The following is a 26955-nucleotide window of genomic DNA, read 5'->3' on the forward strand; positions in this document are numbered from 1 at the left end:
TTTTATAAACGTCCCGCGATGAGCTAACCTGTTGGAGGGCGGGCGGGCGGGCGGAGGCGGGAGGCTCGCTGAGGGAGAGAGGGCAAGAGGAAGAGGGCGGGAGCGAGCGAACCCGAGAGAAAGGAGAGGAGGGAGGAGGTGCACCGCGCCATGGTGTCCTGTGCGGGGCCAGGGCCAGGGCCCGGGCCGGGCCAGGCCAGGCCATGATCCGTGCTGGGAGCTGGGACATGGACGGGCTGCGGGCGGACGCCGGGGCCGCCGGGGCCGCCCCGGCCTCCTCCTCTTCCTCGGTGGCGGCGGCAGCGGCTCCCGGCCAGTGCCGCGGTTTCCTTTCCGCTCCAGTATTCGCTGGGACACATTCAGGGCGGGCGGCAGCCGCAGCGGCGGCAGCTGCGGCAGCGGCGGCGGCGGCCTCCAGCTTTGCATACCCGGGGACCTCTGAGCGCACCGGCTCTGCCTCATCGTCATCGTCTTCGGCTGTGGTTGCTGCGCGCCCAGAGGCTCCCCCAGCCAAAGAGTGCACAGCGCCTGCACCCACAGCGGCCGCTGCAGCACCACCGGGCGCTCCAGCGCTGGGCTACGGCTACCACTTCGGCAACGGCTACTATAGCTGCCGTATGTCGCACGGCGTGGGCTTACAGCAGAATGCTCTCAAGTCGTCCCCGCACGCCTCTCTGGGAGGCTTCCCGGTGGAGAAGTACATGGACGTGTCAGGCCTGGCGAGCAGCAGTGTACCGACTAACGAGGTGCCCGCACGAGCCAAGGAGGTGTCCTTCTACCAGGGCTACACGAGCCCCTACCAACACGTGCCTGGGTATATCGACATGGTGTCCACCTTCGGCTCCGGGGAGCCTCGGCACGAGGCATATATCTCCATGGAGGGCTACCAGTCCTGGACGCTGGCCAACGGGTGGAACAGCCAGGTGTACTGCGCCAAGGACCAGCCACAGGGGTCCCACTTTTGGAAATCATCCTTTCCAGGTAGGGACAATGGAGAAAAGGGGAAGACAACCAGGGACGGGAAAGAGGAGAAAAGAACTAGGAGTGTGCTTCCCTAATTGGGAGTAGATGCCTGTGCTGCTAACCAGATCAGGGTTAACCCAGTGGAAGTTTGTCCAGTTCTTCTGAAAGCTGTAAAATCTTCCTCTGATTTAAACCACCTCTCTCACAATCCTTTCCTTCGTGTGTGCGGTGCAAGTAAGTTTTTCTCCTAAAGTTGAGAGTCTCTGGGTGCCCTTTGCTAAGGACTGTCTTTCTTCTGAAGAGGCCTCTTTCCTAAGAGGTGTTACAGAATTCAGCCCCCACTTTTCAAGGACTGTCCCCAGGGCAACTACTAAAGCTTCTTAAAGTGCTCAAACTCCAAACACAGGGGACCCAGGAATCAAAGGTTGAGCAAAATATCTGAATTTGTGTGCATGTGTGTTTGTGTGTGATTGAATGTATGCAACTGGCATTTGTAGAAAAACTGTCCTATGAGCGTCCCCAATAACCAGGCCATAAAATCACCGGCTTGTTAAGATGCCGGATTGAGAAACCATGATGATCCATCAAATTAGCCTTTGTTTTGAAGTACAAATAGCCTTTCTTTAATAACGTGTAAAAAAAAGTCTGTAAATAATAATAAAATATAAACAACCTGTTTTTTTTCCTTCTACATCCCTCCAAGCGCTCATGTGTGCATGCACGCGCGCCCGCGCACACACACACACACACACACACACACAGTTCCCAGCTAAGTGCTCCAAATATCCCAGTCTAATTTTCCCCATGCTGTTGTTTGTACCAGGGGATGTGGCTTTAAATCAGCCGGACATGTGTGTCTACCGACGGGGAAGGAAGAAAAGAGTGCCCTACACCAAACTGCAGCTCAAAGAACTGGAGAACGAGTATGCCATTAACAAGTTCATTAACAAGGACAAGCGGCGGCGGATTTCAGCTGCCACGAACCTATCCGAGAGACAAGTGACCATTTGGTTTCAGAACCGAAGAGTGAAGGACAAGAAAATTGTCTCCAAGCTCAAAGATACTGTCTCCTGACGTGGGCCAAGTTGGCCACAGACAGTTTAAATGCTTTCAAATGTCGCCAAAAGACCATTGGAAAGACTTGAATATGTATTTAATTCCCCTCCCCTATCCCCTAACAATGATGGCAAATTTTGTGAATTGTTTCTCTCTTTTGACTCTTGTCTGGCTCCCAAACCTTTTGCTTCCCAACTTGACTTTGTAGTTCTGTTTCTACTTGTTTATTATTGGTTTTGTTCTTGTCTAGGCTTATTTTTAAATGATGTTTTTAAATGTTCTGTTTCTCCCTCCAGGCCAGTATAAAGGACTTGAGTATTTCTTAATAATCCCCGAAATGAATTTCAGAAGTGCCATTCTGATTTAAGGTCTTTATTTTTTTAAATCACTTTATCTGTGTTTCCAGCACTGATTATCTTCATAACCCATTAGGTTAGAACATTAGCAGTCATTCATATCCTGTGATTAGTTAATTGAATCATTAGTTCCCAGCAGTTGCCCTGAGGCAAGTAGAAACAGCTCTCCGCAGTCAGTGCCCCTGGGGTCACCCAGAAAGTCTGAAAATCGGAGGCTAAAGGCACTGTGATGACTTTAAAAGCAGCTACCTTATTAAATAGTGTTTGTATCAATATGAAAATGAGGACAATCTTTCCAACTTTGGGTCTTACTTTCTGTTTTAGTTGTATACTTGTAACACACTTTGTAGATTTGGGCTTTTATAATCTTCAATTATTTGAAAATAATATGTCTTCATGGATGCCTTCATTTCTCAAACTCTAGATGCAAATGCTTAAATAACTGCAATTGGTAGAGTGACCCATGATGGTATAAATGCACCCCTTTCCTTGGACTCAGGAATATGCAACTGGCCTCAATCCCTGGAAAGAGACTAACCAATGTGGCCATGGGTGGGAACTTTTATTCAGAATCCAATGAAGAACTTAACTGTCTGAACAAATGCATTGAGACTCCCACAGAGCTTTCGAACATCTAACAAATTTTTAAAATGTGTAACTGTAAAGGTCCAAGAAGAAAAGAGTGATGTTTCTGAAACTGATGCAAAATAACTACTTTTAAAGTGCTGCATATTTATACAACTGAGAGATTATTTTTTTAGATGCAATGTCTGTGAGCTGGAACACATAAAGCAGTGCCTCAGGCATTTAAATTCACTTTTTTTTTTTTTTTTTACTCCTAGGGAGATGCAAATAAACAGAACTTTCTTGTTTCCTGGAGTCTTTATACTTTTTTTTTCTTTTTTTCAAGTTTGTTTTGCCTCTAGAAACTGTTCTTATTTATTATAAAATCTTCTTCTCCTGAACACTGTGATGTTATCTATAAATGAAGGAAACTCAGCACCAGTTCTGGTCTCTGAAAACTCCATGTTCTACTTCTGCACAACTCCTCCCCTTAACATAAGTAGTGATGTTTTTTTTTTTTTAAATAAGGATATCATTTGCAATGTCTAAAATGGTATTTTCCCAGCCTAGCCTTAAAATATTTCCAATAAAATTTTATTTCTCTTCCATTATAAATTCATTTAAATATTTTTATTTATTAATTTACTTTGGTTTCATACTGGGGATTGAACCCAGGGCACTCTACCACTGGACTACATCCTCAATCCAGTTTTTCTTACTTTAAAAATCCATATATATATTAGTGTGCCTGGCTATGGGAAATCTCACTTGGAAATTTTCAGCCCAGAAAAGCCATTATAAATACCTTTGATAGGAAGGTCTTGAAATTATAAAGGCATATCCATATTTGGAAATCGAAAAAGGAACATTTCTTATCCCCCGTCCTTTTCTCAGGCAGTCTATGCACAACACTTAACAACCAGAAACTAGAAACACGATTATACATTCTAACTTCTAGACACAATTTTTAGGAATTGGGAACTTTCTCTTTGAGGCCTTTTTGCCATTCAGGGAAATGGCCGGTGGAAAATTGGGCACTCTTCCTTGTTAGCTCCTAATAGGATTTAGTGGTGGCGAACTTTTTGATATGCAAGTTAGTTAAACACGGATTTTTAAAATCTCCCACAAATGTAAACTTCTCTGTCAGGGTTTGGTTCTTCGAGAAAACGCAGGGACCTCAAGTTAGGAACTACTTTCGTTTTCTCTGGCCCAGCTTGATTATTATTTTTTCCCCATGTATTACCGCCGATTGCAGGGCCTACTTCGTTATAAGAAAGAAAGAAACAGAGATAGACTCTCCATTCAGTATATGGAATCACCCCTGAAAATAGTCTCCGACAGTACATTTTGGAAAGGGTCACTGAAATTTTCAATATTTTTCTCTCAAGATATGTTTCATCAGAAACTGGCCTAATTTTCCTTCTTCCAATCGGTGTCCTCTCCTTCCCCTCCTCTTTTTTTTTTGTTTGTTTTTTTAAATATGTTCAAGACCGCGCTGCGTTTCCTAGGTCCATTTCTCGGCTTTCCCATCGTGAGTAGAAGGTTTGCCTCCACGTTTTCTTTCCATTTGAGGTTTGCAAGTCAGTTTCCCTCCGCCTAAGAGAAATGGGAGGTTCACTGAAGATTAAAATTGCGCCCAAATGCTCTCTGGTAGAATTTGGATTGACGGCTAAATCAATAACAGATGAAGGCTTTGTTATTTTTATGTGTTCCTTTTATATTCCGAATTGCGGAGGCAGGAGAGGAATGGGTAAGTGGCCAAGGCCCTAGAAGCGAGGCCCACAGGGAGCCCGGAAGGCAAAGGGAGTTTGAGAGGCTGTTACTACGGTAAGAGACAGAACCCTCTGGGAGAGTTACTCTGAAACCTGGCACATTTTTTGCTCCACTGGTGGGGTTCTAGGATCCGCGTGTAAAAGTGGTTCAAGAAGCGAAGGAAGCGTTGGAGACGCAAGGCCAGACAAAGAGGCGGCTGCAATGCTGCTTCAAGTCTGGCAGCCTGCTGGGTCCCTTGGCTTTGCTCTTTGGATTAGCCTCGCTGCGACGATCTCTGGCTTTACGAAGTTATCTGCAGGGCCTGGCAGCGGGCCATGACCGGGAGGATTGGCGACCCCAGGCAGGCTGCACCGCCCTTCACTGTTGATCTTGACCGTGCGGAAGCGCCTCGCCAGGCGTGGAGCGCGCTCGCCATCTCCTGGGCGGTCGGCGGCATTGGCAGAGCTTACCGTTTAGCTCCGCCAAAAGCTCCCTTCCCATTCTCTCGCTCATCTGCCTAGCCTCCTTCCCGCCACCACCTCCCCCTCGGTTCTTCAGCTCCTAGCTCCCTATGGCTTTGCCTGCCAGCCCTCGAAAGTCATAAACCTGGAGGTAGATGTTGGGTGACTGGGCAAGAAACAATAGAGGAAGTTTAGGTGTTACAATCTTTTCTGTTTCTCGCTTGGTTGTTTTATGCATTGAGTCCTAAGAGGCAAATAGCCATTCTAAGACTGCCCCAAGAGTCCAAAGGAGACACCTCTGGGTTTGGGAATACCAGGAAGTCGCTGTGCATAGAAGACCAGAGATGAGGTGACTACAGGCACTCTTGGAACTGGAGCTTTCGGCCTGAGGAGGCTGCACCTCCTGAAAAACAGGGCGAATCCCCCAAGATGAGAATTGTTAGGGACCCAATACCTGGTTCCCTTAGGCCTTTAGTTACAGGGTTTACAGCTTGGGCTTATCCCTATTTCCCCCCCAAAAAAGGAGGGCCCTAAGGAAATTCTGCCACGCCCTCAAGGAGCCCCCGGATTTCCCCACCCCCATCTCCCCGCTCACCTCCCAACACCACCTCCCTTCCCCACCTCCTCACTTCCCTATCTCCCCACCTCCATCCCCCACCCCCGCCCTACTGCAGGAGGAAGAGGCCGACTGCTTTCTCCAGAGCCGCCCAATTGGTCGCCATAACTCACACAATAAAGTCAGCGCGGTGGTCAGCCTTGCCCTCTGGCGGCGCCTGTGTGGTCTCGGTGCTGGAGCTGGAGATCTAACCAGTTCCAGCTTGGCTCGGGACTGCGGGGCCTGCTGCAGGTTGGGGCTGGCGCCCACCACGGGGTATCTAGGGAGTTCTTGATACCCGATGTATGAGAAGACCCGTAGTCCTCCAGCTAGACTTGACAAGAGGGCCTGCAATGGGGCTGCGCATACTGTTCCCCGCAAGGAACTGCTGCCCTTCCCGCTTCTGTTTGCCAGACCGGTGAACCCGCCCGCAGCCCGCGCCCCTGGAAACACAGAGGCAAGAAACACCGCTAGCTGGTTGCCTCCTGCGCCCTGCTCTTCCCTGGCCAGGTGCCTTGGCTCTTCTGCCTTTTCCCACTTGGTGGTGGGAGTTTGTCCTGCACTGTCTACCACGAGGCGGATAAACAGTTTGGAGTTCTGGTTTGCAGGGCATAGTTGCCAAGGTGACTCCTGGCGATAAAAGGAATGCAGACTTTGGCTAGGATTGGCTACTCAAGATGCCGGATTCCCTGGTAGCAGTCTCCAGGGACCTGGACAGCAACTTCTCTAGGAGCAGAGTTCCTGGCTATGGGGACACACACCAAGACTGTTGTGAAGCATCCTTCCTTCCAGGTGCCAAATTTGGGCAGAGTTTTTGATACATTTTCTCTGTTTGGTAAAGCTCTCAGGTTGTCTGCGGCCTGGGACCCAGGGCTCAGGCAATGAATCTTTGCTTCCAGAATCCCTGGGGGGAGGCCTCTTGAGAGATCCTTCCTATATTGGGATAAGAGTGGCAATGCTCAGATGCAGGGACAGAAGTGGCCGCGCCAGACCGCACTCTCTCCAGACAAGCCCAGAGGTGCCTGTTACTGAAAATGTTAAAGCTGCAACTTAAAGCCCGTAGAAGCAAGCCCGGCCCAGGTAGCCAGCAGAAGACAGGGTGGCAAAGCCAATCAAGATTAGGAAGGGTCCCAAGGGACTTGGGCAAAGGCACCCTCAGCTCAGTGTCTCCAGCTTCTGAAGCCAGGCCCGGAAACTCGCAGAAGCTTCGCCTTGCTCAACATGCTTTGGCTCTGCCCGCAGCCTCGTCCTTCGCCATCGAACATTACTGGTGTTATCATAATACCCTGAAGGGGGGGAAAAACGGGTAGGGGGATGTAGGCGGTGCTGAAATGACCGACTTTGAAGAACCTGCAGGCAAAGTTTCGTCCAATCGTCTGAGCCTGTCCTCTTATTCCCGGTTGTAACTAAATACTGTTGCGAACGCAGCCGAAGCCCTTTGTTGGAGATGTGTGAGCGCAGTCTCTACAGAGCGGGCTATGTGGGTTCGCTTCTGAATCTGCAGTCGCCCGACTCTTTCTACTTTTCCAACCTGCGGCCGAATGGCGGCCAGTTGGCCGCGCTTCCCCCCATCTCATACCCGCGCGGCGCGCTGCCCTGGGCCGCCACGCCTGCTTCTTGCACTCCAGCGCAGCCTGCCAGCGCTACTGCCTTTGGCGGCTTCTCGCAGCCCTACCTGGCTGGCTCTGGGCCTCTTGGCTTACAGCCCCCGGGGGCCAAGGATGGACCCGAAGAGCAAGTCAAATTCTATACGCCTGAAGCGGCTTCTGGGCCAGAGGAGCGCGGCCGAACGCGGCAGCCCTTCGTCCCTGAGTCTAGCCTGGCCCCTGCAGCAGCTGCTCTCAAAGCAGCCAAGTACGACTACGCGGGTATGAGCCGTGTGGCTCCAGGCTCAGCGACCCTGCTCCAGGGTGCCCCCTGCGCCGCCAGCTTCAAGGAGGACACCAAGGGCCCGCTCAACTTGAACATGACAATGCAGGCGGCGGGCGTCGCCTCTTGCCTGCGACCTTCGCTGCCCCACGGTAAACGGTGCCCACACTCCCTGGGCCGGTTTGGGCCGGGATGGGAGGCGGGATGCAGGGAGGAGTTGTAGGGGGAGGGGAACCGCCGAGGGCGGGCGATCGACTGGGAGCCGGCAGAGCTGACTTAGATTGGGGCTGTGTTGCAGGCCTGCCGTGGGGGTCGGCCCCTGGGAGGGCCCGCAAGAAGCGGAAACCCTACACAAAGCAGCAGATTGCGGAGCTGGAGAACGAATTCCTTGTCAACGAATTCATCAACCGACAGAAGCGCAAGGAATTGTCCAACAGGCTGAACCTCAGCGACCAGCAGGTCAAAATTTGGTTCCAGAACCGGCGTATGAAGAAGAAGCGCGTGGTGCTGCGTGAGCAGGCGCTGGCGCTCTATTAGCCGCTAGTGTGGCGGGCTGAGGAGCCAGGCCTGCCCTTTTGGACCGAGGCCTGGCTTGCGTGCGGGGGAGGTGCTGGGGGCTGAGGCTTTTCCTCTGGCTCCTACTCCTACTGTTCCCGGGTACTCTCCTGCTCAGTCTACAGCCCCAGAGGACAGTAGGAGATTTGGAGATGAAGACAGTTGGGCCTTTTTGCTTTCCCCTCTCTCTGATAAGCTCCTGGGGCCTTTGGATGTTGCAATGCACCCTTAACTTTAAGGCTTCCATGTGGTGCCTGGAGTCACCTGTACTTGCTCTTGTCTGGGTCATTTGCCATGAGGACTCACTCTTGAACCCTTGGACTTGGATTTTCTGTTAGTTAGTTCTCCTTTCTTCCCTCTTATCCAACCCTTTCTGCATTTAGGAGACGCCTAGCTTGATGGATGGAAGTGAACACAGGAATACCTCAGGATCCAGCCACAATGGAAAGGGCTGTGGATACACCTTTGCAACTGAAGTCCTTTGTAGCAAAGCCAAGATCTCCATTCTAGAGGAAGGAGAGGGCCAGTTTCCTCCTCCCATCTGCCTTGGCTGATTTGGGAGGACAAAAGTTGCCCTAGACATTCAGACTTGGGTGGTGGGAGGAGAGGGACTGGGTGGCCAGACAAACTGAGCGACCTCTCAGAATGCAGACTGGACAGGGCCCTCCAGCTGGGTAGAATGGGCTAGAGACTTCCTTCCCACACATGGGAAGGAAGAGAGGCTGAGACTTCAGAGCAAACTGCATTCTCCTAACAAGATAAGCAAAATTCCGCTACTTCTCCCACTCTTCACATATAGCTAAACCAGGCCCATGCACCCTATAACTTGGACCCCCAGAGCTGAGCTCTGCTTAGGGGATCTGCTGGTCTGCTTTGAGGCTTGATGCACAGGTAGGAGAGAAAGATATCCATGGGGAAGAGAAGGGATTAAACAAGAGGAAGAGGGGTCCTTCACTCAGACTGTAAATAAGGCTTTCCTCTTGAGGTGGAAAAGATGTCTAAGTGTCTTTCTTGAAGTACCTTAGTGTGCTACCACAAGGAGAGGTAAAAACTCCTCCTCAAAAGTTAAGGGATGGGAAGAAGACCTCTGAGATTCTCAGTCCCTGGTTGCTGCTCTTGAAGAACAGAGAGGACCAGAAGTTCCTCTCTTACCCTCTCCATCACCCACCAACTCCATCAAAGGCCCATGTACTATGTCCCTTCTGAGACATATCCAGCCTGCCTGCTTGAAGTCTATGAAGCCCTGGGCCCTACCAGGTTTGTCTTGTGGATGCCAGGGTTCCTGAATCCCAGACAGTCTTGTTCGGGGTGTGCTAGGGCTTGTAACCTTATTCTTCCAACCTTATTCTAATGTACCCAAGCCTCCCCCTTCCCAAACTACTATGGTCCCTGACTTTTCTCTTTCTGAGATGTAGCACCCTCCCAACTCCTAGCAAGATGCAGGAAAGGCCAAGGGTTTATGATTCCTTCCCATAGTCCCTGTGATTTCTTTTCGGCAGAGGACCAGGGCCTGTACCTGGGGAGGGTATCTTACAGGGAGGCTTGATGTTTAGACTATTTCATTTTCTGTGCTAATAGTTGTCATGAAATTTTGTTTTGATTTTGTCGAAAAAATTTCTTGTATATATTAGACACAGAAATGTTTTTGAGTGGAAATAAATTTTCAGGCCCCAGCCAAACAGTTAAGGGGCTGATGTTGATTTTTGAAAATGCTTTGGATTCCCTTCTAATGTTTTTCAAGCCACCAAATTCGTTTTTCCCCACTGGTTGTGGTTTTACCTCAGGTGTTGACTGTTCATTAAATGGGAAAAGGGCTTCTGAGGCATTCAGGAATGATTTATAAAAGCCCATGAACAGAATATGTATAAAATATCCAAAGAGGGGAAGGCGACCTTGGACAGATTTGAGTGTATCTTCAATACCAAGGGGACTCAGCTTGTTGTGTGTTGAGGTTTCTATATTTTACCTAAATTTTCAATGTTGAATCTTGCTATTAAGAGGTGGGGTGCCAAAATTTGAGGTTCCTCATATTTCAAAACAAAACATCTTTCTGCCAAGTTTTAGTCAGGCTTCTCTGGAAGAGGCCACGCCTGCTGAAGATACCTGAAAGGACCTTTGCCAGGATCCCTGTGGGCCCTGGGGAAATGCAGCTTCAAGACCCGCTCCCCATGCCTTTGTAGCCTCTAATTCAGTCCTGTAAAACCAGAACCTGCTTGGTACTCCCTGGCAAGCCCCCAACTCCTAACTGACGGAGGAGGAAAATAGCTCTCAGATAATTAGTAAAATAGATAAATTCCTAATACTGAGTACTCTACATTGTAACTCCTCTTTTTTGGAGCAAATTTTACTTATCTTGAACAATATCTTAATTGGTGTTTTTTTTTAAATTATGTATACACAATGGGGGAAAAAAACCACGAAGTGCCGAAGCCTTCCCCACCTGGCTGTGCACTGGGAGGTGGTGGTTTCCAGAGCTTGGTCTCAGTCTCAGTCTGTATTCAAAGGTTTGCCTTCTTGAAAACAACTGAACAAAGGCGGAAGCCACACTGAGACCTCGGGTCCAGAGGGCTGGGGAAAGGAAGAAGAAACCAGACTTATTCAGATCCAGGCTCTAAGACAACATATGTAGGTTGTTTCTCTAAAAATACATACTATTAAATCTCCATGTTCTTTCCTTTTAGTCTGGGATGGGGTCAATATTCATGAAGACCACTCCCACAGAGAAATTATTCTAAGTGTAAAATCTTATCTATTGGTTCAGCGGTGTTTTCCATATGTATCCCTTTTGCTGATCCACACAAATACAAATACCACGGTGTTTCTTTCCCTAGCTGAAGTCCCAGCAGAGATTTGGAATCACGAGGAAATTTGTAAGAAATAAATGCCAGAGAGAAATGATGCTGAAACGAGTGCTCAACAATCCCTTGTAGAAAGATAAATGTGTCCTCCAAAATGCTGCAGTCCACTGGGCCTCTTGACTAAGAAAAAAGGTTTTAAAAACGAGGCGGGGAGTGGGGGAGACTGTTTATTCTGGTATTCAATCGGCTTCTAGCTCAGAGGGTCGACCACGGAAGCTTTTTAAGTCCTGGGGGTTCTCCCCAAGGGAGGCGGCTGGGGAGGCTTCCGGGATGCGGGCCGGTGGAGGAGAAATCCAGAATCATTGTAAATATTCATGTCTTCTGGTGAAGGAGGGAGGTGTATGTGTGCCCCATCACTGGCCTCTACCAGCTGCATCCACCCACTCCTCCCCCAGCGGTGGTGGTGGGGGCAAGGCGCCTGACCGTCAGTCCCTGGACAAAGGTGATCTCCCCACATTTTTGTTCTCTAATCCCTCGACTTCAGGAGTCCTCTTCTAAGGCTCTGCAGGGAAGGGACTGGCTCTGGGTGTTTTTCCCTGCTTTTCCCTTCTTTCGTTTCCTAAAAGAGCATAAATAATTAAAGTTTGGCAGGGAGGAAAAGCTTTCTTGCAGAACTGTAGTGGCAATAAATGAAATGACTCAGAATCCCTTCCCCAGTCAGCTTTTACGAGGGCTGCCAGACAGTGTCTGTTCACGTTCTCCAGATACCAGGGGCGCCCTGACAAAGTTAAGGTCAAGTTAGTGTCTTATCTTGGGTGGCTCAAAATTACCGCATCGCGTCTCGGCGCTGCGCGGAAAGCTATCGCTTGTAGAGCTGCTCGCTGCGCCCCGAAGGCCTGGTGTGTTCTCTGCGTTTCGGGTGGGGCCGCATAGGCAAGGACAAGGCCACAGCACCCGGGTCTTCACGGTAGGTTCTCGAGAGAGCGGGGAACGCGCGGGTCCAGAGGCTGTGGTTTTCCTTTTTTTTTTTTGGGGGGGGGGGTAAGGATAGAGCAGGCAGCTGGGGCCAAGAGCGAATCGGGTTGGGCCCAGAACGAATGCCCTGGGTTGGGGGGGGGGCGAGTGTCTGTGCTAATGCACCAAGGGGGCCCATTGCCCCCTTCCCCTATGCACCCCGGCGCCTCTGCAGATGGCGCACCCTTTGCTGCCAAAGCGCGGCTCCCGCCGGAGCCGCCGTCGCCATGTCGTTGAACTTGAATGGTTCGTCCTCTCCATTTCCCTTTTCGGCGACCAGCAGGCTTCATTTGGGGGGCGTCGGGCTGCCTGAGCCCCACTCCGTGCGGTGAGGAAAGAAGGTGTGAGGATTTTTTGCATTCCTCCCCGACACTCGAAGACCATACTGGGGGGCCCCGCCACTTCCCTGGGTCCTGAACGATCCTAGGGCCAGTGTGCAGTGTCCGGGGAGCCATTTTAGAAGAGAGATCCAGGGGCGTCGACCAGGAGCCAGAAAGGGAGAGCCTTGGGGCTGGGATGGAGATAGAGAAGCAGATAAGTGTGCCGGGATCTGGGCTGGGGCGAAGGGTGCAAGCTGAAATCTGGGCTGGGGTGCCAGCTGCCGGGAGGGGGCACAGAATGGACAGTTCTAGGTGGGGAAAGGCTTGGTGCCCTCCAGTAGCCACTGACCTGTTTGCGCAGTGTTGGGGGAGGGAAGCAGATGTGGAAGGGGCGGAGGAATAAGAGGAAGGAGAAAAGGAGGGAGGAGAAAAAGAGGAAGGGGGGGTACATCAGCCAGAAAATAGATATTAGCTCAGACCACCCGCCTTTTCTCTGTCTGTCGGCACGGTGGACAGAGAGCACAGCACCAGCACTTCAGCAGCCTGGGCGGGGAAGAAACCAGCATCACAGCCAGCACCGCCTGCTCTGGACATAGGGCTGAGGCCCAGGCCTCAGTGCTGTGTTGCTTGGACAGAGAAATCCTGGGGATGGAATCAGTCTCCTGCCCTGGTTCTGGGCTTCGGGTTTGAGTAGAGACTGGTTTACCTTTGAAAAGCCCGGGTGGGATGTGGGAACCCAGGCCTTGCCTGCCTGGAACCCTGAGCTAGGAGAGGGTTGCTGAAGCTAGAGGAAATTGAAGCCTTGGGGCGAGTGGATGTATGGGAAGTGCTGAAGAATCTGCCTTAGCGCCAGGTGGTACAGAGGGGCTTTAGTTCGAGGCAGTCGATAGTGAGACCCTTGGAGAGCCAACGGATGTCCCGGTGGGCTGCAGTGGCCATGCCGACCAAAGGGCAAAAGGAGGTTGGGGGAGAGCCCTGTGGATGAGCAGGCCTTGGCAGGGCTCTCACAGCAGTGAAGGGTTTGGGTGTTCGGCAGACTGGACCCAGGCCAGGCCTCAAATCAGTGGGGGTAAGGAGGGCCTGAAGCACCTGGGTGTTTCTCTCTCCTGGTGGGTGAGCTGAAGGCCAGGCACAGTGAAGGTAGGACACCAGATTCTTTTGTTCATAAGACAATCCCCCTCCCAGCTTTTAGGGAAGCCACGGCTTTGGGGTGTCTCTGCTAGCTGAGCTCCCTCCTCCCTTTAGTACTGAGAGAGAAGACAAGGACAGGGAGAAAGAGACAGTGACACACAGTTTAGAGAAACGGAGAGAGGATGAGGGGACCGAAGAAGATAGGGGAAAGAAAAGGAAGAAGGGAAAAAGAAATAGAGATTGAAAAGAGAGAGGACTGGATAGAGAAAAGGGAGAAGAGTAAAGAAAAGAAGGAGGGAGACAACAAGAGGGGGGAAACCAGAAAGGAGGAGAGAGGACCTAATGGGCACCGAGGTCCTGGCCTGGACCAGAGCCTGGGAGGCGTTTAGCGTGGGTTTTTCTGAGGCCAGCTCTCGCGCCCCCTGGGTCAGAACCGGAGAGAGCCAAGTTACTCCGAGGTGAATGCTCTGGGCAGAGAAATATGTAAATCAGGGTTCCCTGATCCCTGGAGAGTGGCGCAATTACACCCCTAGAACAAGAAGCAACAAGCTCCCTGGCGGGTGAGCTGCAGAGGGTGGCGGCATCGCGGGGGAGGGAACGGCTGCAGGAAAGGGGGTGGAAGTGGGAACCTCACACCCTCACACCTAGTCCCCTGTGCCAGGGCAGGGGCTCCCCCCTTCGCTTACCGCTTCTTTCCCTTCCCCCTTCCTCCCCCTTCTTCCCCCTCCCTCCTCCTCCCCGCCGGCCTAGGTCCGCGTACTTAAAGCCGCGCGGGCGGGCGAATGCGGGCGGGCGGCCCATTCGGGCGGTGGCAGATGCGCCCAGCGGTGGCAGCCGCCGGCGACGCGCAGGTGACCGGCCTGCAGCACAGCCTGGTCAGGGGGCGCCTGGGGAGAGCTGGCGGGAGAAGGAGGCCGATCCGCCCCCAGCGTGCGCGCGTCTCGGCGCCAGGAGCAGTCCCGGGGCGTGTTGGCGAGCACTGATATAGATATAAGGACATTTCTCTCCATGGCGTCACGTGACATAATTACCACCAGAATCAATCAAGATGAATTGCACGTCAGCGCCCGGTGGGGATTTTTGCTTAGTTGATCCTGGCCCAAGCCTCTTGTGCAATCGATGGCTCAGGTTGGCGGCGCGGGGAGCGGCCCGGGGCTTGCCGGCGTGCACGCCACGGAGCCATGAACGACTTTGACGAGTGCGGCCCGAGCGCAGCCAGCATGTACCTGCCGGGCTGCGCCTACTATGTGGCCCCGTCGGACTTCGCTAGCAAGCCGTCGTTCCTTTCACAACCGTCGTCCTGCCAGATGACTTTCCCCTACTCTTCCAACCTGGCGCCGCACGTCCAGCCCGTGCGTGAAGTGGCCTTCCGCGACTACGGCCTGGAGCGCGCCAAGTGGCCATACCGTGGCGGCGGCGGTGGCGGCGGCGGCGCGGGGGGCGGTGGCGGCGGGGGCGGCCCTGGCGGGGGCGGCGGCACCGCTGGGGGCTACGCTCCCTACTACGCGGCGGCGGCGGCTGCAGCGGCGGCGGCGGCGGCGGCCGAGGAGGCGGCCATGCAGCGCGAGTTGCTCCCGCCGGCGGGTCGCCGGCCAGACGTACTCTTCAAGGCGCCAGAGCCGGTGTGCGCGGCGCCCGGGCCACCACACGGCCCCGCGGGCGCCGCCTCCAACTTCTACAGCGCGGTGGGCCGCAATGGCATCCTGCCGCAGGGTTTCGATCAGTTCTATGAAGCGGCTCCCGGGCCCCCATTCGCCGGACCGCAGCCCGCGCCACCGCCCGCGCCGCCACAACCCGAGGGTGCTTCTGACAAGGGTGACCCCAAGACCGGGACTGGTAGCGGCGGGGGCAGTCCCTGCGCCAAGGCGACCCCGGGCTCGGAGCCCAAGGGGGCAGCGGAAGGTGGCAGCGGAGATGGCGAGGGCCCCCCGGGGGAGGCGGGGGCCGAGAAGAGCGGCGGCGCAGGTAGGCAACTGGATGCAGGGCGAGGGGCTGAGCCCGCCCGGGGGCCGTGGGCGCGGGGGGGCGGCGGCGGGGGCCTCCCTCTGCTTGCGCCGTTTTATGTGCTACTTTATAAGCATTCGAAGGGGTTTATACATCCTATAAGATTTCCCGGGTCGTTGTAAAGCGTGTTTATGATAGGAAACCAATTTAGGTGGGCTTAAGGTAGACTTCGAGGAGGACATTAATCGCAGTAGAGAGCTTTCCCTCTGTTTTAGTGAGGGGGTGCTGAAGACCATGGAGAGAGGGAGTGAGATTTTGAGCCAGTTGGTGAGTGTGGACACGCGAGCCTCCGGCTTTTAAGGGAGGAGGGGTGGGTGATCCTTGCACTGGACTTTATCCAAGCCGCTGGCTGACGCGCACCGCTGGAATGGAGCAGATGCCCCCGCGGGCGCACTGGTGTCTCTCTTCTCTTGGGTTCCAGTTAAAAGCCTGACTCGCCCTCCTCTTTTCTATCTCCGTGCCAGGCTGGTTTTGTGTGTGTGTGTGTGTGTGTGTGTGTGTGTGTGTGTGTGTGAGAGAGAGAGAGAGAGAGAGAGAGAGAGAGAGAGAGAGAGAGAGTGTGTGTGTGTGTGTGTGTGTGTGTGTCCGTCAGGGTGTGAACATAGGTCCACGCCTGCACTCTCCTGTGCCCGCCCATATATCATCCCCCACGACGCAGGCAGGGCCTTTCAGCGACTGTAGGGGACGTCCCTAACGGGGCCAGGGCCTGGCCCTAGCTCAGTGGCGGGCGGGCGGGGGGCCCCCCTCTGCAGACAGCGGCCTTTCTCACCCCTTGATCTCTTTCCCTTGCAGTGGCCCCCCAGAGGTCCCGGAAAAAGCGCTGTCCCTACACCAAGTACCAGATCCGCGAACTGGAACGCGAGTTTTTCTTTAACGTATATATAAACAAAGAGAAAAGACTCCAACTCTCTCGGATGCTCAACCTCACTGACCGGCAAGTCAAAATCTGGTTCCAGAATCGCAGGATGAAAGAAAAGAAACTGAACAGAGACCGTCTGCAGTATTTCACTGGAAACCCCTTATTTTGAAAGCTGCAGGAAGCGCCCCCTCCCCAGAGCCCCACTGACCCACCCTCCTCCCCACCAGCCTGCCCTCCGCAGGCCCAATGTCCTTGGGTTTAATGACGCCTCTTCTCTGTGGAACTTCACGATTACTTCCCACGGTCAACTCAAGACCTCCCAGCGACCACTGCAGCCTGCGGACCGGGGACTTGGCCGAGCGGATCCTAATAAGGGGAAAATGGTAAATGCAAACGTCCCTTTACAATTTTACCGCCAATGTGCTGTCGTTCCCCCTCCCCCTCTCAGAGTCCTCGCGGGGACCCAGCGGGATCTGTAGGGAGTTAGGCCACAGGGCTAGAAGGCGCTGGCGTTTTGTTCTGAGATTAAGATATCCCTTCCTTCTCCCTCCCTGAACGCAAATTATTTAAACTCTGGGAACTGTACCTTTGGTCTGTCATATCAAGGCATGAGTCACTGTCTTTTTGTGTGTGAATAAATGGTTTCTAGTAAAATTGAGGTCACAGCTTCAATACACTGTATGAATTTTCCTCTTTGAAGAAGTTTAGTGACTGATTAGGATATTTTAGTGGCCAGAACCCTTCTCTGAAAATTGAGTGAAATACTTTTTTAGTCTCTAAAAATAGGAGTCGTTCCCTCCCATCTCTGGGAACACTGTTTTTAAAAATCATGTTAGTGATGAATTTCTAAAAAGATGTGACCCAGCCATGCTGGTACTGTCCTCTTTAGGCAGTGAGGCTGGAGCAGAAGGAACCTAAGAAGTGAATCCCCACCCCCACTTCTAGTCTACTGAACTTGGAATTTCTGAAAAGACAAACAAAAATTTAAAACTGATTAGAAAATCCAAATTATCTCTTAACAAGGTGACAAGGAGCCAGGGTTCCTTAAAAGAAGAAACCAAAATTAGAACCCTCCTTGTTAATATGTAAGTGGAGGGATGCTAAAATGAGGTTTAGTGAGTGGAAAGGGTTTGGGGTCCTTGCTAGTGTCATAGTGGGCCTGTACCAGGGAATGTAAGCCCCCCTCATTGGATGAGGGCCAAGGGCTGCAGACCTGCTTCTTCCTGCATTTATCGCTTTAAGTTAAAGAATGTGGTGAGGGCTGCACTGCACTTTATGTTGCAGGGCCAGGCCAGGCTGTTTACAAAACCTTGAACTGTCTAGACAACACCATAAAAGCCAAAGTTCTAAACAGCTTAATTGGGTTATATTATACACCTTCTGGTGGGCCCAAAAGAGATTTCCGCAATGTGCAATAAACTGGAGAAGTGAGAAAAGCTTCTCTTTCTCTGAAAAGAGTGAACTGAATCTTATGACTCTTAACCTCTCATAAGCCCAAACTCAAAATATAAATCCATAAGATGCACAGCACCTCATGCATCTTCTGAGGCAGTATGCATTTTACATGCAGCAATATTTAATTGCTAAGGCTCTTGGGGGAAAAGGAAAAACATAAGTGCATAAGTGTATGCCTTTGAACTTCCAAAATGTCAAGGTCATCACCTTTAACCTCTCTGAATAATTAGGCGCCTTAAGGTTCTTCTGTGATTTTCAACTGCCACCCACTCTCATACATACATGCTCACACATACAGACCCATGCACACATTTATGACCACACAGAATCCTACTGGGTGCTCCCCATAAATCTAAGAAAATTTCTAATTTCAGGATCAATAACCTTAATTTCCCTTCAAATATTTGAGCGATTCAGTAGCTATTGACTTCTTTTTTGAAAATACTGGTTAGACTAAAATGCTTATTAGCTTTCACTACAGCTGGGATGTGCTGGAGATGTGGGGGGGGGGTCTTAAGAAATGTTTCCCTTTGCTCTAATGAAGAACTGCAGTATTAAAAGCAGGCATTTGAAAAAGTAAGTTCTGTTCAGACTTACACCTTTGTTATATTTGAAAGCAATTTGCCACCCATCAAATAAATTATGGCACTTTCTAAGCTATGGAACAAAAAAATATATTTGTATGGTCTTTAAAAGCCTCTCTCAACCTTTGGTGAAAGATGTAATAGAAACAAGGCGGACAAATGATTTCGTTGGGAAGGGGATTCCTTTGTTTGAAATTCTGGGCATCAGTTAAAATCTGAATGCCTTATTAGTATGATCTTCTTAGGAGCTTAACATTAGTTTATTTTTCTCTCTCCGTCTGTGATTTTTTTTTTTTTTAACTGCATCTAAATGTAGCAAGTTTGTGCGCCAGCCACCATAGGTAAGCCGAACGGAGAGGTACCATTTCGCCTTTGCAGGGGCCTGGACAGCCACACGAGGGCGCGCTCACGTTCCAGAAGCCGCGTTTGGCCGAGAGGCTGCGGTACCTTATCTTTCCAATACTGGATTCTAATAAGCAATCTCGGCCCGTTAGAAACGGGCGGCAGCTAAGGTGTTTTGCTGTTTGTACTAAGCAGCTCCTAAGTGTGAGAAGTTGTATGGAGACAGAACAAAGGGAGCAACTACATTCCTGCAACAGGAGATTGCTTAATCGTTGTCTCCTTGAAGATAAAGCTGTTGCAAATGATACCTTGGTATAATCTGATGGTGTCGAGGAGAGATTTTTTAATAGATAAATTAGGTATTTTGAAATATGTCATAGCCACTGAGAGTTTATTAAGTTAGCAAAAATAATTTTTCTTGTTGGTTTGAGTGTGGAGAGTGATGTCCGGGGGTAGAATCCTTCTTCCCGGCTCTCCAAAACCACATGCGGTCTTGTGAGCCCTCAGATCTCTGGGATGATTAAAGGGGTTTTGTTTAAGACACATTCAGGCTTTGGTAATTTAGCTGAGTGTATATGCAGGGGGAAAAAAATGAGACGCATTGAGGGACAAGGATGTCGTTCTGGGTTAGGGAGCCTCGAGTCATGCCTGGCACAGGGTTCTTCCAGGCGACCGGGGAGGCGCAGGCAGGACTATGAGTTGGAGTGCGGGTGCCGAGCTGGGCTGACGCGGCTGCAGGAAGCAGCGGGCTCTCTCGGGGAAAATGTTTATACTTGAAGGCGTTGTGGGACGGAAATGTATTTGAGGCAAACGGGTGTTGCATTTGACAGATCCTGAGCCACCCTTCCAAGCAGCCCTCTGGCCTTGAGGTGTTAAGCTTGTTTTTGGCGTTGCTTTCAGAAGCAGTGAATTCACTGCGTGCCCTCCCCACCCAGTAAAGCCCCTAACATTGGGGAGTGTCTGTAACCCCAAAAGGGAGAGGACAGGACAACAGGACATGGGCAGCTCTAGGAGAGGATGGCTGCCCTCTTTTCCCATCAGAAGTTCATTGTGAAAAGCTTGCAGCTCTGAGAATTAGCGCTGGCCTCCTTGTCAGCAGTCTCTGCATCCCGCCTTCCAAGCACTGGACCTAAGACTCTGGGACCCGCCTGTCCGCTCGCTCCCCCGCCTCCGGGAGGGGAGCTGGCATTGGCTTTCCAGGAGGCTGGGGCGCCATGACTCCCCGGCAAGGCGCCAAGGAGAGGCGTGGGTGTTCCCCGCGGGTATCCCGGGCTCCGCCTGTCTGGCCGCCGGTCCAGCTTAGCTATTGTGAAGCGACCTTTTCTGGTGCTTAACCCGGGCTTCAGTCTGCGTGGGGTGAGAAGTCTCTCCCCAAATGTCGTTGTGTTCCTGGGTAGGCGGCCCCAGCAATTGCGCATCTGGCTATGCAGGGGGCCCCTTGGCCTTGGCTGGCAGCCGCCAGCGACCAGGGCTGTCTGCAGCTCCTTTCCTCCTGGCAGCTTCCAACATAGGCCTGACATAGATGGGGGGGGGGGGTCCGACCAGAACCTCTGGAGACTGAAAACCTTCCCTTCCCCCGACCTTTCAGAACGTGTGGGGCTCGAAGAGGGTAGCCATAGATGCTGAAGCACCAAAGTCGCAGATTCTTAAGTGGAGGGAAAATGCGCGAAGTAGGAGTCTTTTGTGTCAGTACAGAAAGAGGCTCTAGGGCCGCGGCCCTTCTGCACGTCTCCGTGGACTCCTTATCGCCATAGTGGTAGTCTCCCCATTTGACCCCTGGATTTCTTTTCACCTTAGCCAGGTGGTGTACAGTGCAACCTGGAGGGGCTGTCTTGGGGAGGTCTCCTTTAACATGTCCCCATCCACTCTGTCCCTCCAAAGTGACATTGCCTAGAGGCTGCTCAGGACTAATTCTAGGCGACTTTAAGAACCCCCAGGTTCTCTCAGGCTCAGGGGCTCCACTCTTCTTTCCAGAGACAGAAGAGTGCAGATGCAAGTCACTTTTTAAAAAATTTCCAAACGCTAATTTCTTGCTAAGGCGACCCTTTTAATTTTTTTTTCCTGGAAATAACTGTGCCAGGGAGAAGGGTGTCTTGAAACAAATATGAGTATCCATCTCTTTTATGATGCAATATTGATTTATTATTAATGGTAACTGTCCCAACTGATCTAAATATGATCGAAACCAGCAACTACATTAATGCTCTAAGCAAAATAAAGGTTGCCTTTAAAGCCACTGCCTTTTAATTCCATTTGCTTCATCTCAGCCTTTAAGTCTTAAGGTTCATTTTTTATTATCCTCCATCCAAATCATTCTCTCGTATTATTGTTTTTCTTGATTTTTAAGATAAAAATCTCTAAAATATTAATGGCCTCTGGCCCCAAGGAACGGGTCTGAAGGTAAACATTTGAAATTAAAAAAAAAAACAGAATTTTGTGAGAATAAATTTAAAACTCTGATATACACTTTTCTCCCCCCGTGGGTGAAGACTTCTTAACATCGAATTCAGTGTGGGAGACTTTCAGCTTGAAATCACAGAGAGCTAAAAGCAAAAAGGCTCCCAAATGCAAAAGGCAGCTCTTGCCTGTCCTGGTTCATAGAAGACCTACCCGCTCTGCAAAAAAACAATTGCTTGTTTTTAGCCTGGATGTTTTCTTCATGTATAAATAAGGATTATGAAAAGGCATTTGATGGGCATAAAATTCCTGATTAGATTGAACAGTCTTGCCTTGGTAGAGATAGGTTAAATTGGGCTACCGAATTCTGGGCAGCACTCCTGGCCCAGATGCAAAGGAACACAAGGCTGGAGCGCCAAGCTGGCGACAGGGCGCCTGCCGAAAGCAAGTATAGCTAGCGGGCACTTTGTTTAGCTCTGGGCATGGTTAGCTGTGGCTCAGATTAGGATCTCCACAGTGCGAGAAAGGAAATTTTGGGGAGCTGATCAGTTGCTGTTATCTTTGAACAGAATATTTGCAAGCTAGAGACCAAAGTTGTTTTTCTTCTGCCTTCCTTAACTTCCATCCCCAAACTTAAAAATACCCACCCTGTGGAAAGGTAATGTTTAAACCTCCGCCTAAGCCAGGGTGCTTCAGCCTGAGCAGTTAGAGGCGCCAGGCTTTTAACCTGACAATGATGTTGTATTTGAACAGCTGCGTAAAGGTTTAAAAGGTCTGTCTCATTGCCACCGCGGAGTTTTTTAAAAGGGGTTATTGTTTGGGCGAGGGCACTGAGAGGGGACAGGCGAATTGGTCCCAAGGCCGAAAATAATGTCCAATGCCTGTTTTCACCAGGCCAGGGGAAATTCCTTTTGGGGAGGGGGCCAAAGGGCTTGTTGGAAAAGGTTTTTGTGAAGAAGCAGGCGGGCTACTAGGTCCCCAGGATGCAGAGGTGCTTTAATGAGCATTGGACCCCAAGGAAATTTTCTGCTGAGGCGGAAACCCGATTTACCCACAAGTTCAGTCTCTGGGCCTGAAATCCAAGGCCAGCCCATGCCTGAGTGAGTGTGGGGAAAAGAACACGGATGCCTTCGGGAACAGAGAACTGGTTCATGGTCATCAGAGTCTCCCCGGGCCGCTTTACTTTCTTGGTTGCCCAGAAGGGGATCCGGAAGGTGGAAGGATCACTCCCTAGTGCTGGCAGGGCCCCTCACCTAAGGAAAGCCTTTGGAAATCAAGGTTAAAGCTCCCTGCTGCTGTCCGAGGCCAGGGCTTCCGCTGGGCGGCTCACCCGCCTGCAACCAGAGGAGGGAGGAAGTTGTTCAAGTTTCTCATAAAACTCTGAATTTCCATGCTGGTAGTGGTCGGTGGTTGTTCTTTAATGAGCTAGACCACAACTCCAGACCATATCCTCTTTATAGAACTTTCCCTCACCAGAGGAAACAGAGGACAGATTCCCCCATCTGTTCCCCCTCTTATCCAATCAAAATCTTGTCAAATAATTTTAAGGATTGTCCCAAACTATAGAACTCAACTTTTGACACAAAAGTATAGCTTTAAATATTTGACGATTTGTGTTAAAACAAAAATTGACCTTCTTGGTTAGTAGTGAAGGGGAAAAATCAATAGTATAATTTTCAATAATTCATAAAGCGAACGCCATTATGCTAAATCTTAACTATTAATCTTATCCTTTACAAAGTCTCGATTGATTTGTTAATAAAATATCTTCCCGTGTGTGGCAACAGCGGGTATAACTCTTTAAAAACCTTCAGAAGCAAGAAAATTACCAAGTAGCTCAAGAATGTAGATGAGAATTTTATTGATCGCCCTGATTCTTCTTAATATGTATTAATAAATTCCACAACCTTTTGTACCTTGCGCTTGTCAGAAACCAATGCTTTTACAAAATCCATAAAAGGAAAACGTATTTTTCTTTGCAGAAAAACCAAATGACACCTTTGCATTTCTCTCTCTCCTGCCTGGCCCAGTCAGTTTTCTAAAACTTCTGGAGTCTGAGGGTCAGAGTTTTCCTATTTCCTTTAGAAAATTATTTTCTTTCTCCCTCCCTTCCTCTCTGCCTTCTATTATCAGGGTGTGTGAGGAAGGAAATCTCCGTTTAGTTCTCCCGCTGGGAGCCGGGGGGACGCTTTCCCCGATAGAGAACGGCTGGCCAGGGACTGTCTTCAGGCTGAAAGCTCCCAGCGGCCCGGCCCTTCAAAGGTCAGGGTGTGGTTCCTCTGAGAACCAAAGGCTCCAGTAGCTCGCAGGGGCGCGGAGGGGCTCAGAGCTGGGGCGGGAAGGCCGAGAGGACGACGCTGGGCCGGGCTCATCCTTGGGGCTCCGGAGCCGGCCAGCTGCGTGGCCTCGCGGCCCTCGCGGCCCTTTTCGCCTCCGCTTCCAGGGACACGTTGGCCGCACCTTTGCACGCGGGATCTTTCCTTTGGACCCCTGGAATGGGATGTCTCAGGATCAGGGTAATATGATTCACCTTCCCGGGTTGCCCGGCACTAAATTAATCAGCCCGGGCCCCAACCGTCTGCCCCGGACCCGGCCCTTTTGGGCGCGTTTCTGCCTGGGTGTGTGCGCTGGAATATGCCTCTGTGTGCAGGCGCCACAGAGCTCCAGCTTCCCTCCCCGCGCGTGTCCTCCCCGAGGTCCTTCCGACCGAGCCTTTCCTTCCGCCGGCGGAGCCCGGTGGCCAAGGCGGTGGACGCGAGTGGGGCAGGCAGACGGAACGAGCTGTGCGGGGAGGCGGGGAGGAGAGCGGGCGGCGGAGAGCTCTGGGCCAGTCGTCTCTAGCGCGCACTATCGCAGGCGCGTAGTAGATGTCGCTGTTGTCCGTGCTTACGCGGCCGGCCGGCCGGGCTCTGGAGCACGTGACCTGCGAGGAGGCTGCGGCTCAAGGCCATTTTCAAATCTCATTGGCTTGGTTGTCATGTGGTCGGCAGAGGCATCCACAATTACACGGGGAATGTTTTCCTAGAGATGTCAGCCTACAAAGGACACAATCTCTCTTCTTCAAATTCCTCCCCAAAATGTCCTTTCCCAACAGCTCTCCTGCTGCTAATACTTTTTTAGTAGATTCCTTGATCAGTGCCTGCAGGAGTGACAGTTTTTATTCGAGCAGCGCCAGCATGTACATGCCACCACCTAGCGCAGACATGGGGACCTATGGAATGCAAACCTGTGGACTGCTCCCGTCTCTGGCCAAAAGAGAAGTGAACCACCAAAATATGGGTATGAATGTGCATCCTTATATACCTCAAGTAGACAGTTGGACAGACCCGAACAGATCTTGTCGAATAGAGCAACCTGTTACACAGCAAGTCCCCACTTGCTCTTTCACCACCAACATTAAAGAAGAATCCAATTGCTGCATGTATTCTGATAAGCGCAACAAACTCATTTCTGCCGAGGTCCCTTCGTACCAGAGGCTGGTCCCCGAGTCCTGTCCCGTTGAGAACCCCGAGGTTCCTGTCCCTGGATATTTTAGACTGAGTCAGACCTACGCCACCGGGAAAACCCAAGAGTACAATAACAGCCCCGAAGGCAGCTCCACTGTCATGCTCCAGCTCAACCCTCGTGGCGCGGCCAAGCCGCAGCTCTCCGCTGCCCAGCTGCAGATGGAAAAGAAGATGAATGAAAACGTGAGCGGCCAGGAGTCCACCAAAGTCTCCCAGGTGGAGAGCCCTGAGGCCAAAGGCGGCCTTCCCGAAGAGAGGAGCTGCCTGGCTGAGGTCTCCGTGTCCAGTCCCGAAGTGCAGGAGAAGGAAAGCAAAGGTCGGTATGAACAGAGTTGCCACCCCAGCGGGGCGCGCAGTCTGGAAACCCAGCGGAGAGGGAGCGCTTGGGTGCCCAGCGCGGAGCCCAGGCAGCGGAGTCGGTTGTCCGACTTGCAGGTGCTGCTCCCGCCCGGCTTGCAGAAGGGAGATCTCAGCTTTGAGATGGTCCCTGCTTCTCTCCCGCTGCCTGGCCCTCCCCGCCGGTCTTGGCCCCACGCTGATGGCGCCTGGGCAGAGGAAAGGCTTGCCGGGTTTATTTTTCCTTAGCTAGACCTGAAACGCAACAAAAGAGGCAAAGGAGACCTGCAGCTCGTAAACAGGGCCCCAGTACCTCTTTTCTCCAGCTCATATTTGGAATCTGTTTTGCCTTGCACCCAAATGATTGTTTTAAGGTGGCCCAAGGCACCGTGTTCGTGTTCAAGTGTATATACCCCGCATCCTGCGAGCTTGGGGTCTGTTAGGGTAACGAGATGGCTGGACTGCTTGGTGCTTGAGTGGGGGATCAGGGCTTCCTGCCTTTGCTGGGCTGGATAACCTTGGCTTTGTCTGGGAAAAGTGCCGCAGGCTTTGCAATCCATCTACAAAGAGGGCAAAGGCACATGGGGGGAGAACAGAACCGCATTGCCCACTTCCCAGGGCCAGCCTTAGGGTTGGACTAGGGCAAAGAACCAGGGATCTGGGTTTTTGAGAAGGAACCCTATCCCCTGAGCCTCTCTCCCAGTGCCCAGAGGTGGGCCACAATGCAGGTTACATTTCTGGGGGAATGCTTTTGTGTTGGAGCAAGAAGGCATGAGAATTCAGGAAATTCTGGAGTAAATGCAACAATACTCAGGCAGAATAGAGAAGATATCCTTGCTTCCTCATTTATCTTTAGAGACTAGGCACCTATAAACCTGGCTATAGAGCTCCCTTCCTGCCTAGGGTAGGTAGGAGAAGCAACAGATCTGGGGACCTGAGGAAGCAATGGGGTTGGAAGGTTTGTCTAGGCTATGGCATCTTCCATTCCTGCTCTGTCATGAGCTGACCACTGAGAATGTCACTAGGAGATACAGAAAAGTTTACTTTTATACTAATGTTTTGTTTGAGTCAGAAAGTTGTGCCTGTGCTTGCATGTGTGGGAGAGGGAGGGGGGAGAGAGAGAGAGAGACCCCACTGATGCAGACTATCTTCCCATTGTGTCACTTTGGGCATTTAGTTTGAAATTTGGCATCGATTTAAAATCCCTTCCAGGGCCCATCTCTGTGAGTAATGTTTAATACCAGGGTTGCCCAAAGCAGCCTGCCTGCCAGCAGGTCATGGCCAAGGGTAAATTTGAACAGACTGAGAGAAAGAAAAAAAAAAAAAAACTTCTTGATTTTTTTTCTTCTCCCTTTAATTTTGTTAGAGGAAATCAAGTCTGATACTCCAACCAGCAATTGGCTTACTGCAAAGAGTGGCAGAAAGAAGAGGTGCCCTTACACTAAGCACCAAACGCTGGAATTAGAAAAAGAGTTCTTGTTCAATATGTACCTCACCCGCGAGCGCCGCCTAGAGATCAGTAAGAGCGTTAACCTCACCGACAGGCAGGTCAAGATTTGGTTTCAAAACCGCCGAATGAAACTCAAGAAGATGAGCCGAGAGAACCGGATCCGAGAACTGACCGCCAACCTCACCTTTTCTTAGGTCGGAGGCCGGTGGGAGGCCAGGATCAGAGAGGGGCACCGCGTTCCAGAGCCCAGTGCTGGAGGACTGGGAAGGTGGAAACAAAACCTTCATTGCTCTTTGTTTTTTTGTTTTTGTTTTGTTTTGTTTTCCTGCTAGAATGTGACTTTGGGGTCATTCTGTTCGTGCTGCAAGTGATCTGTAATCCCTGAGTATATATATATATATATATATATATTAAAAAAACTTACCACGTGTAATTTATTATTTTTTCATCATAATGCAGGGTAACTATTACTGCACATTTTCATTTGGGTCTTAACTTATTGGAACTGTAGAGCATCCATCTAACCATCCATCCATCCATCCATCCATCCATCCAGCAATGTGACCTTTTTCATGTTTTTTTTTTTCT

The 26955-nt window shown here is 51.1% G+C and overlaps 4 protein-coding genes across 4 annotated transcripts; all 4 read left to right on the forward strand.

Moving 5' to 3' along the window:
• The first annotated feature begins 203 nt into the window (after positions 1–203).
• Hoxd13 (homeobox D13) lies at positions 204–2037 on the forward strand. Its single transcript, XM_026405657.1, has 2 exons — positions 204–981; positions 1787–2037. The coding sequence occupies exons 1-2, from the start codon at positions 204–206 to the stop codon at positions 2035–2037; spliced, it is 1029 nt and encodes a 342-aa protein (XP_026261442.1).
• Positions 2038–7194: 5157 nt separating this feature from the next.
• Hoxd12 (homeobox D12) lies at positions 7195–8153 on the forward strand. The gene is made up of 2 exons (XM_026405656.2): positions 7195–7768; positions 7915–8153. Exons 1-2 carry the CDS (start codon positions 7195–7197, stop codon positions 8151–8153), a joined length of 813 nt encoding a protein of 270 aa, XP_026261441.2.
• Positions 8154–14615: 6462 nt separating this feature from the next.
• On the forward strand, positions 14616–16466 carry Hoxd11 (homeobox D11). Its single transcript, XM_026405647.2, has 2 exons — positions 14616–15399; positions 16231–16466. Exons 1-2 carry the CDS (start codon positions 14616–14618, stop codon positions 16464–16466), a joined length of 1020 nt encoding a protein of 339 aa, XP_026261432.2.
• Positions 16467–24152: 7686 nt separating this feature from the next.
• Positions 24153–26561, forward strand: Hoxd10 (homeobox D10). Its single transcript, XM_026405646.2, has 2 exons — positions 24153–24897; positions 26284–26561. The coding sequence occupies exons 1-2, from the start codon at positions 24153–24155 to the stop codon at positions 26559–26561; spliced, it is 1023 nt and encodes a 340-aa protein (XP_026261431.1).
• The last annotated feature ends 394 nt before the right edge of the window (positions 26562–26955 follow it).

This window comes from Urocitellus parryii, chromosome 1 (assembly GCF_045843805.1).
Source record: "Urocitellus parryii isolate mUroPar1 chromosome 1, mUroPar1.hap1, whole genome shotgun sequence".
Lineage (NCBI taxonomy): Eukaryota > Metazoa > Chordata > Mammalia > Rodentia > Sciuridae > Urocitellus > Urocitellus parryii.

Coding starts and splice junctions, on each gene's coding strand:
- Hoxd11 (XM_026405647.2), top strand. CDS start 14,616: ATGAACGACTTTGACGAGTGCGGCCCGAGCGCAGCCAGCATGTACCTG. Junction 15,400..16,230: donor CGAGAAGAGCGGCGGCGCAG/GTAGGCAACTGG, acceptor TTTCCCTTGCAG/TGGCCCCCCAGAGGTCCCGG.
- Hoxd10 (XM_026405646.2), top strand. CDS start 24,153: ATGTCCTTTCCCAACAGCTCTCCTGCTGCTAATACTTTTTTAGTAGAT. Junction 24,898..26,283: donor GCAGGAGAAGGAAAGCAAAG/GTCGGTATGAAC, acceptor TAATTTTGTTAG/AGGAAATCAAGTCTGATACT.
- Hoxd13 (XM_026405657.1), top strand. CDS start 204: ATGATCCGTGCTGGGAGCTGGGACATGGACGGGCTGCGGGCGGACGCC. Junction 982..1,786: donor TTGGAAATCATCCTTTCCAG/GTAGGGACAATG, acceptor TGTTTGTACCAG/GGGATGTGGCTTTAAATCAG.
- Hoxd12 (XM_026405656.2), top strand. CDS start 7,195: ATGTGTGAGCGCAGTCTCTACAGAGCGGGCTATGTGGGTTCGCTTCTG. Junction 7,769..7,914: donor GCGACCTTCGCTGCCCCACG/GTAAACGGTGCC, acceptor GCTGTGTTGCAG/GCCTGCCGTGGGGGTCGGCC.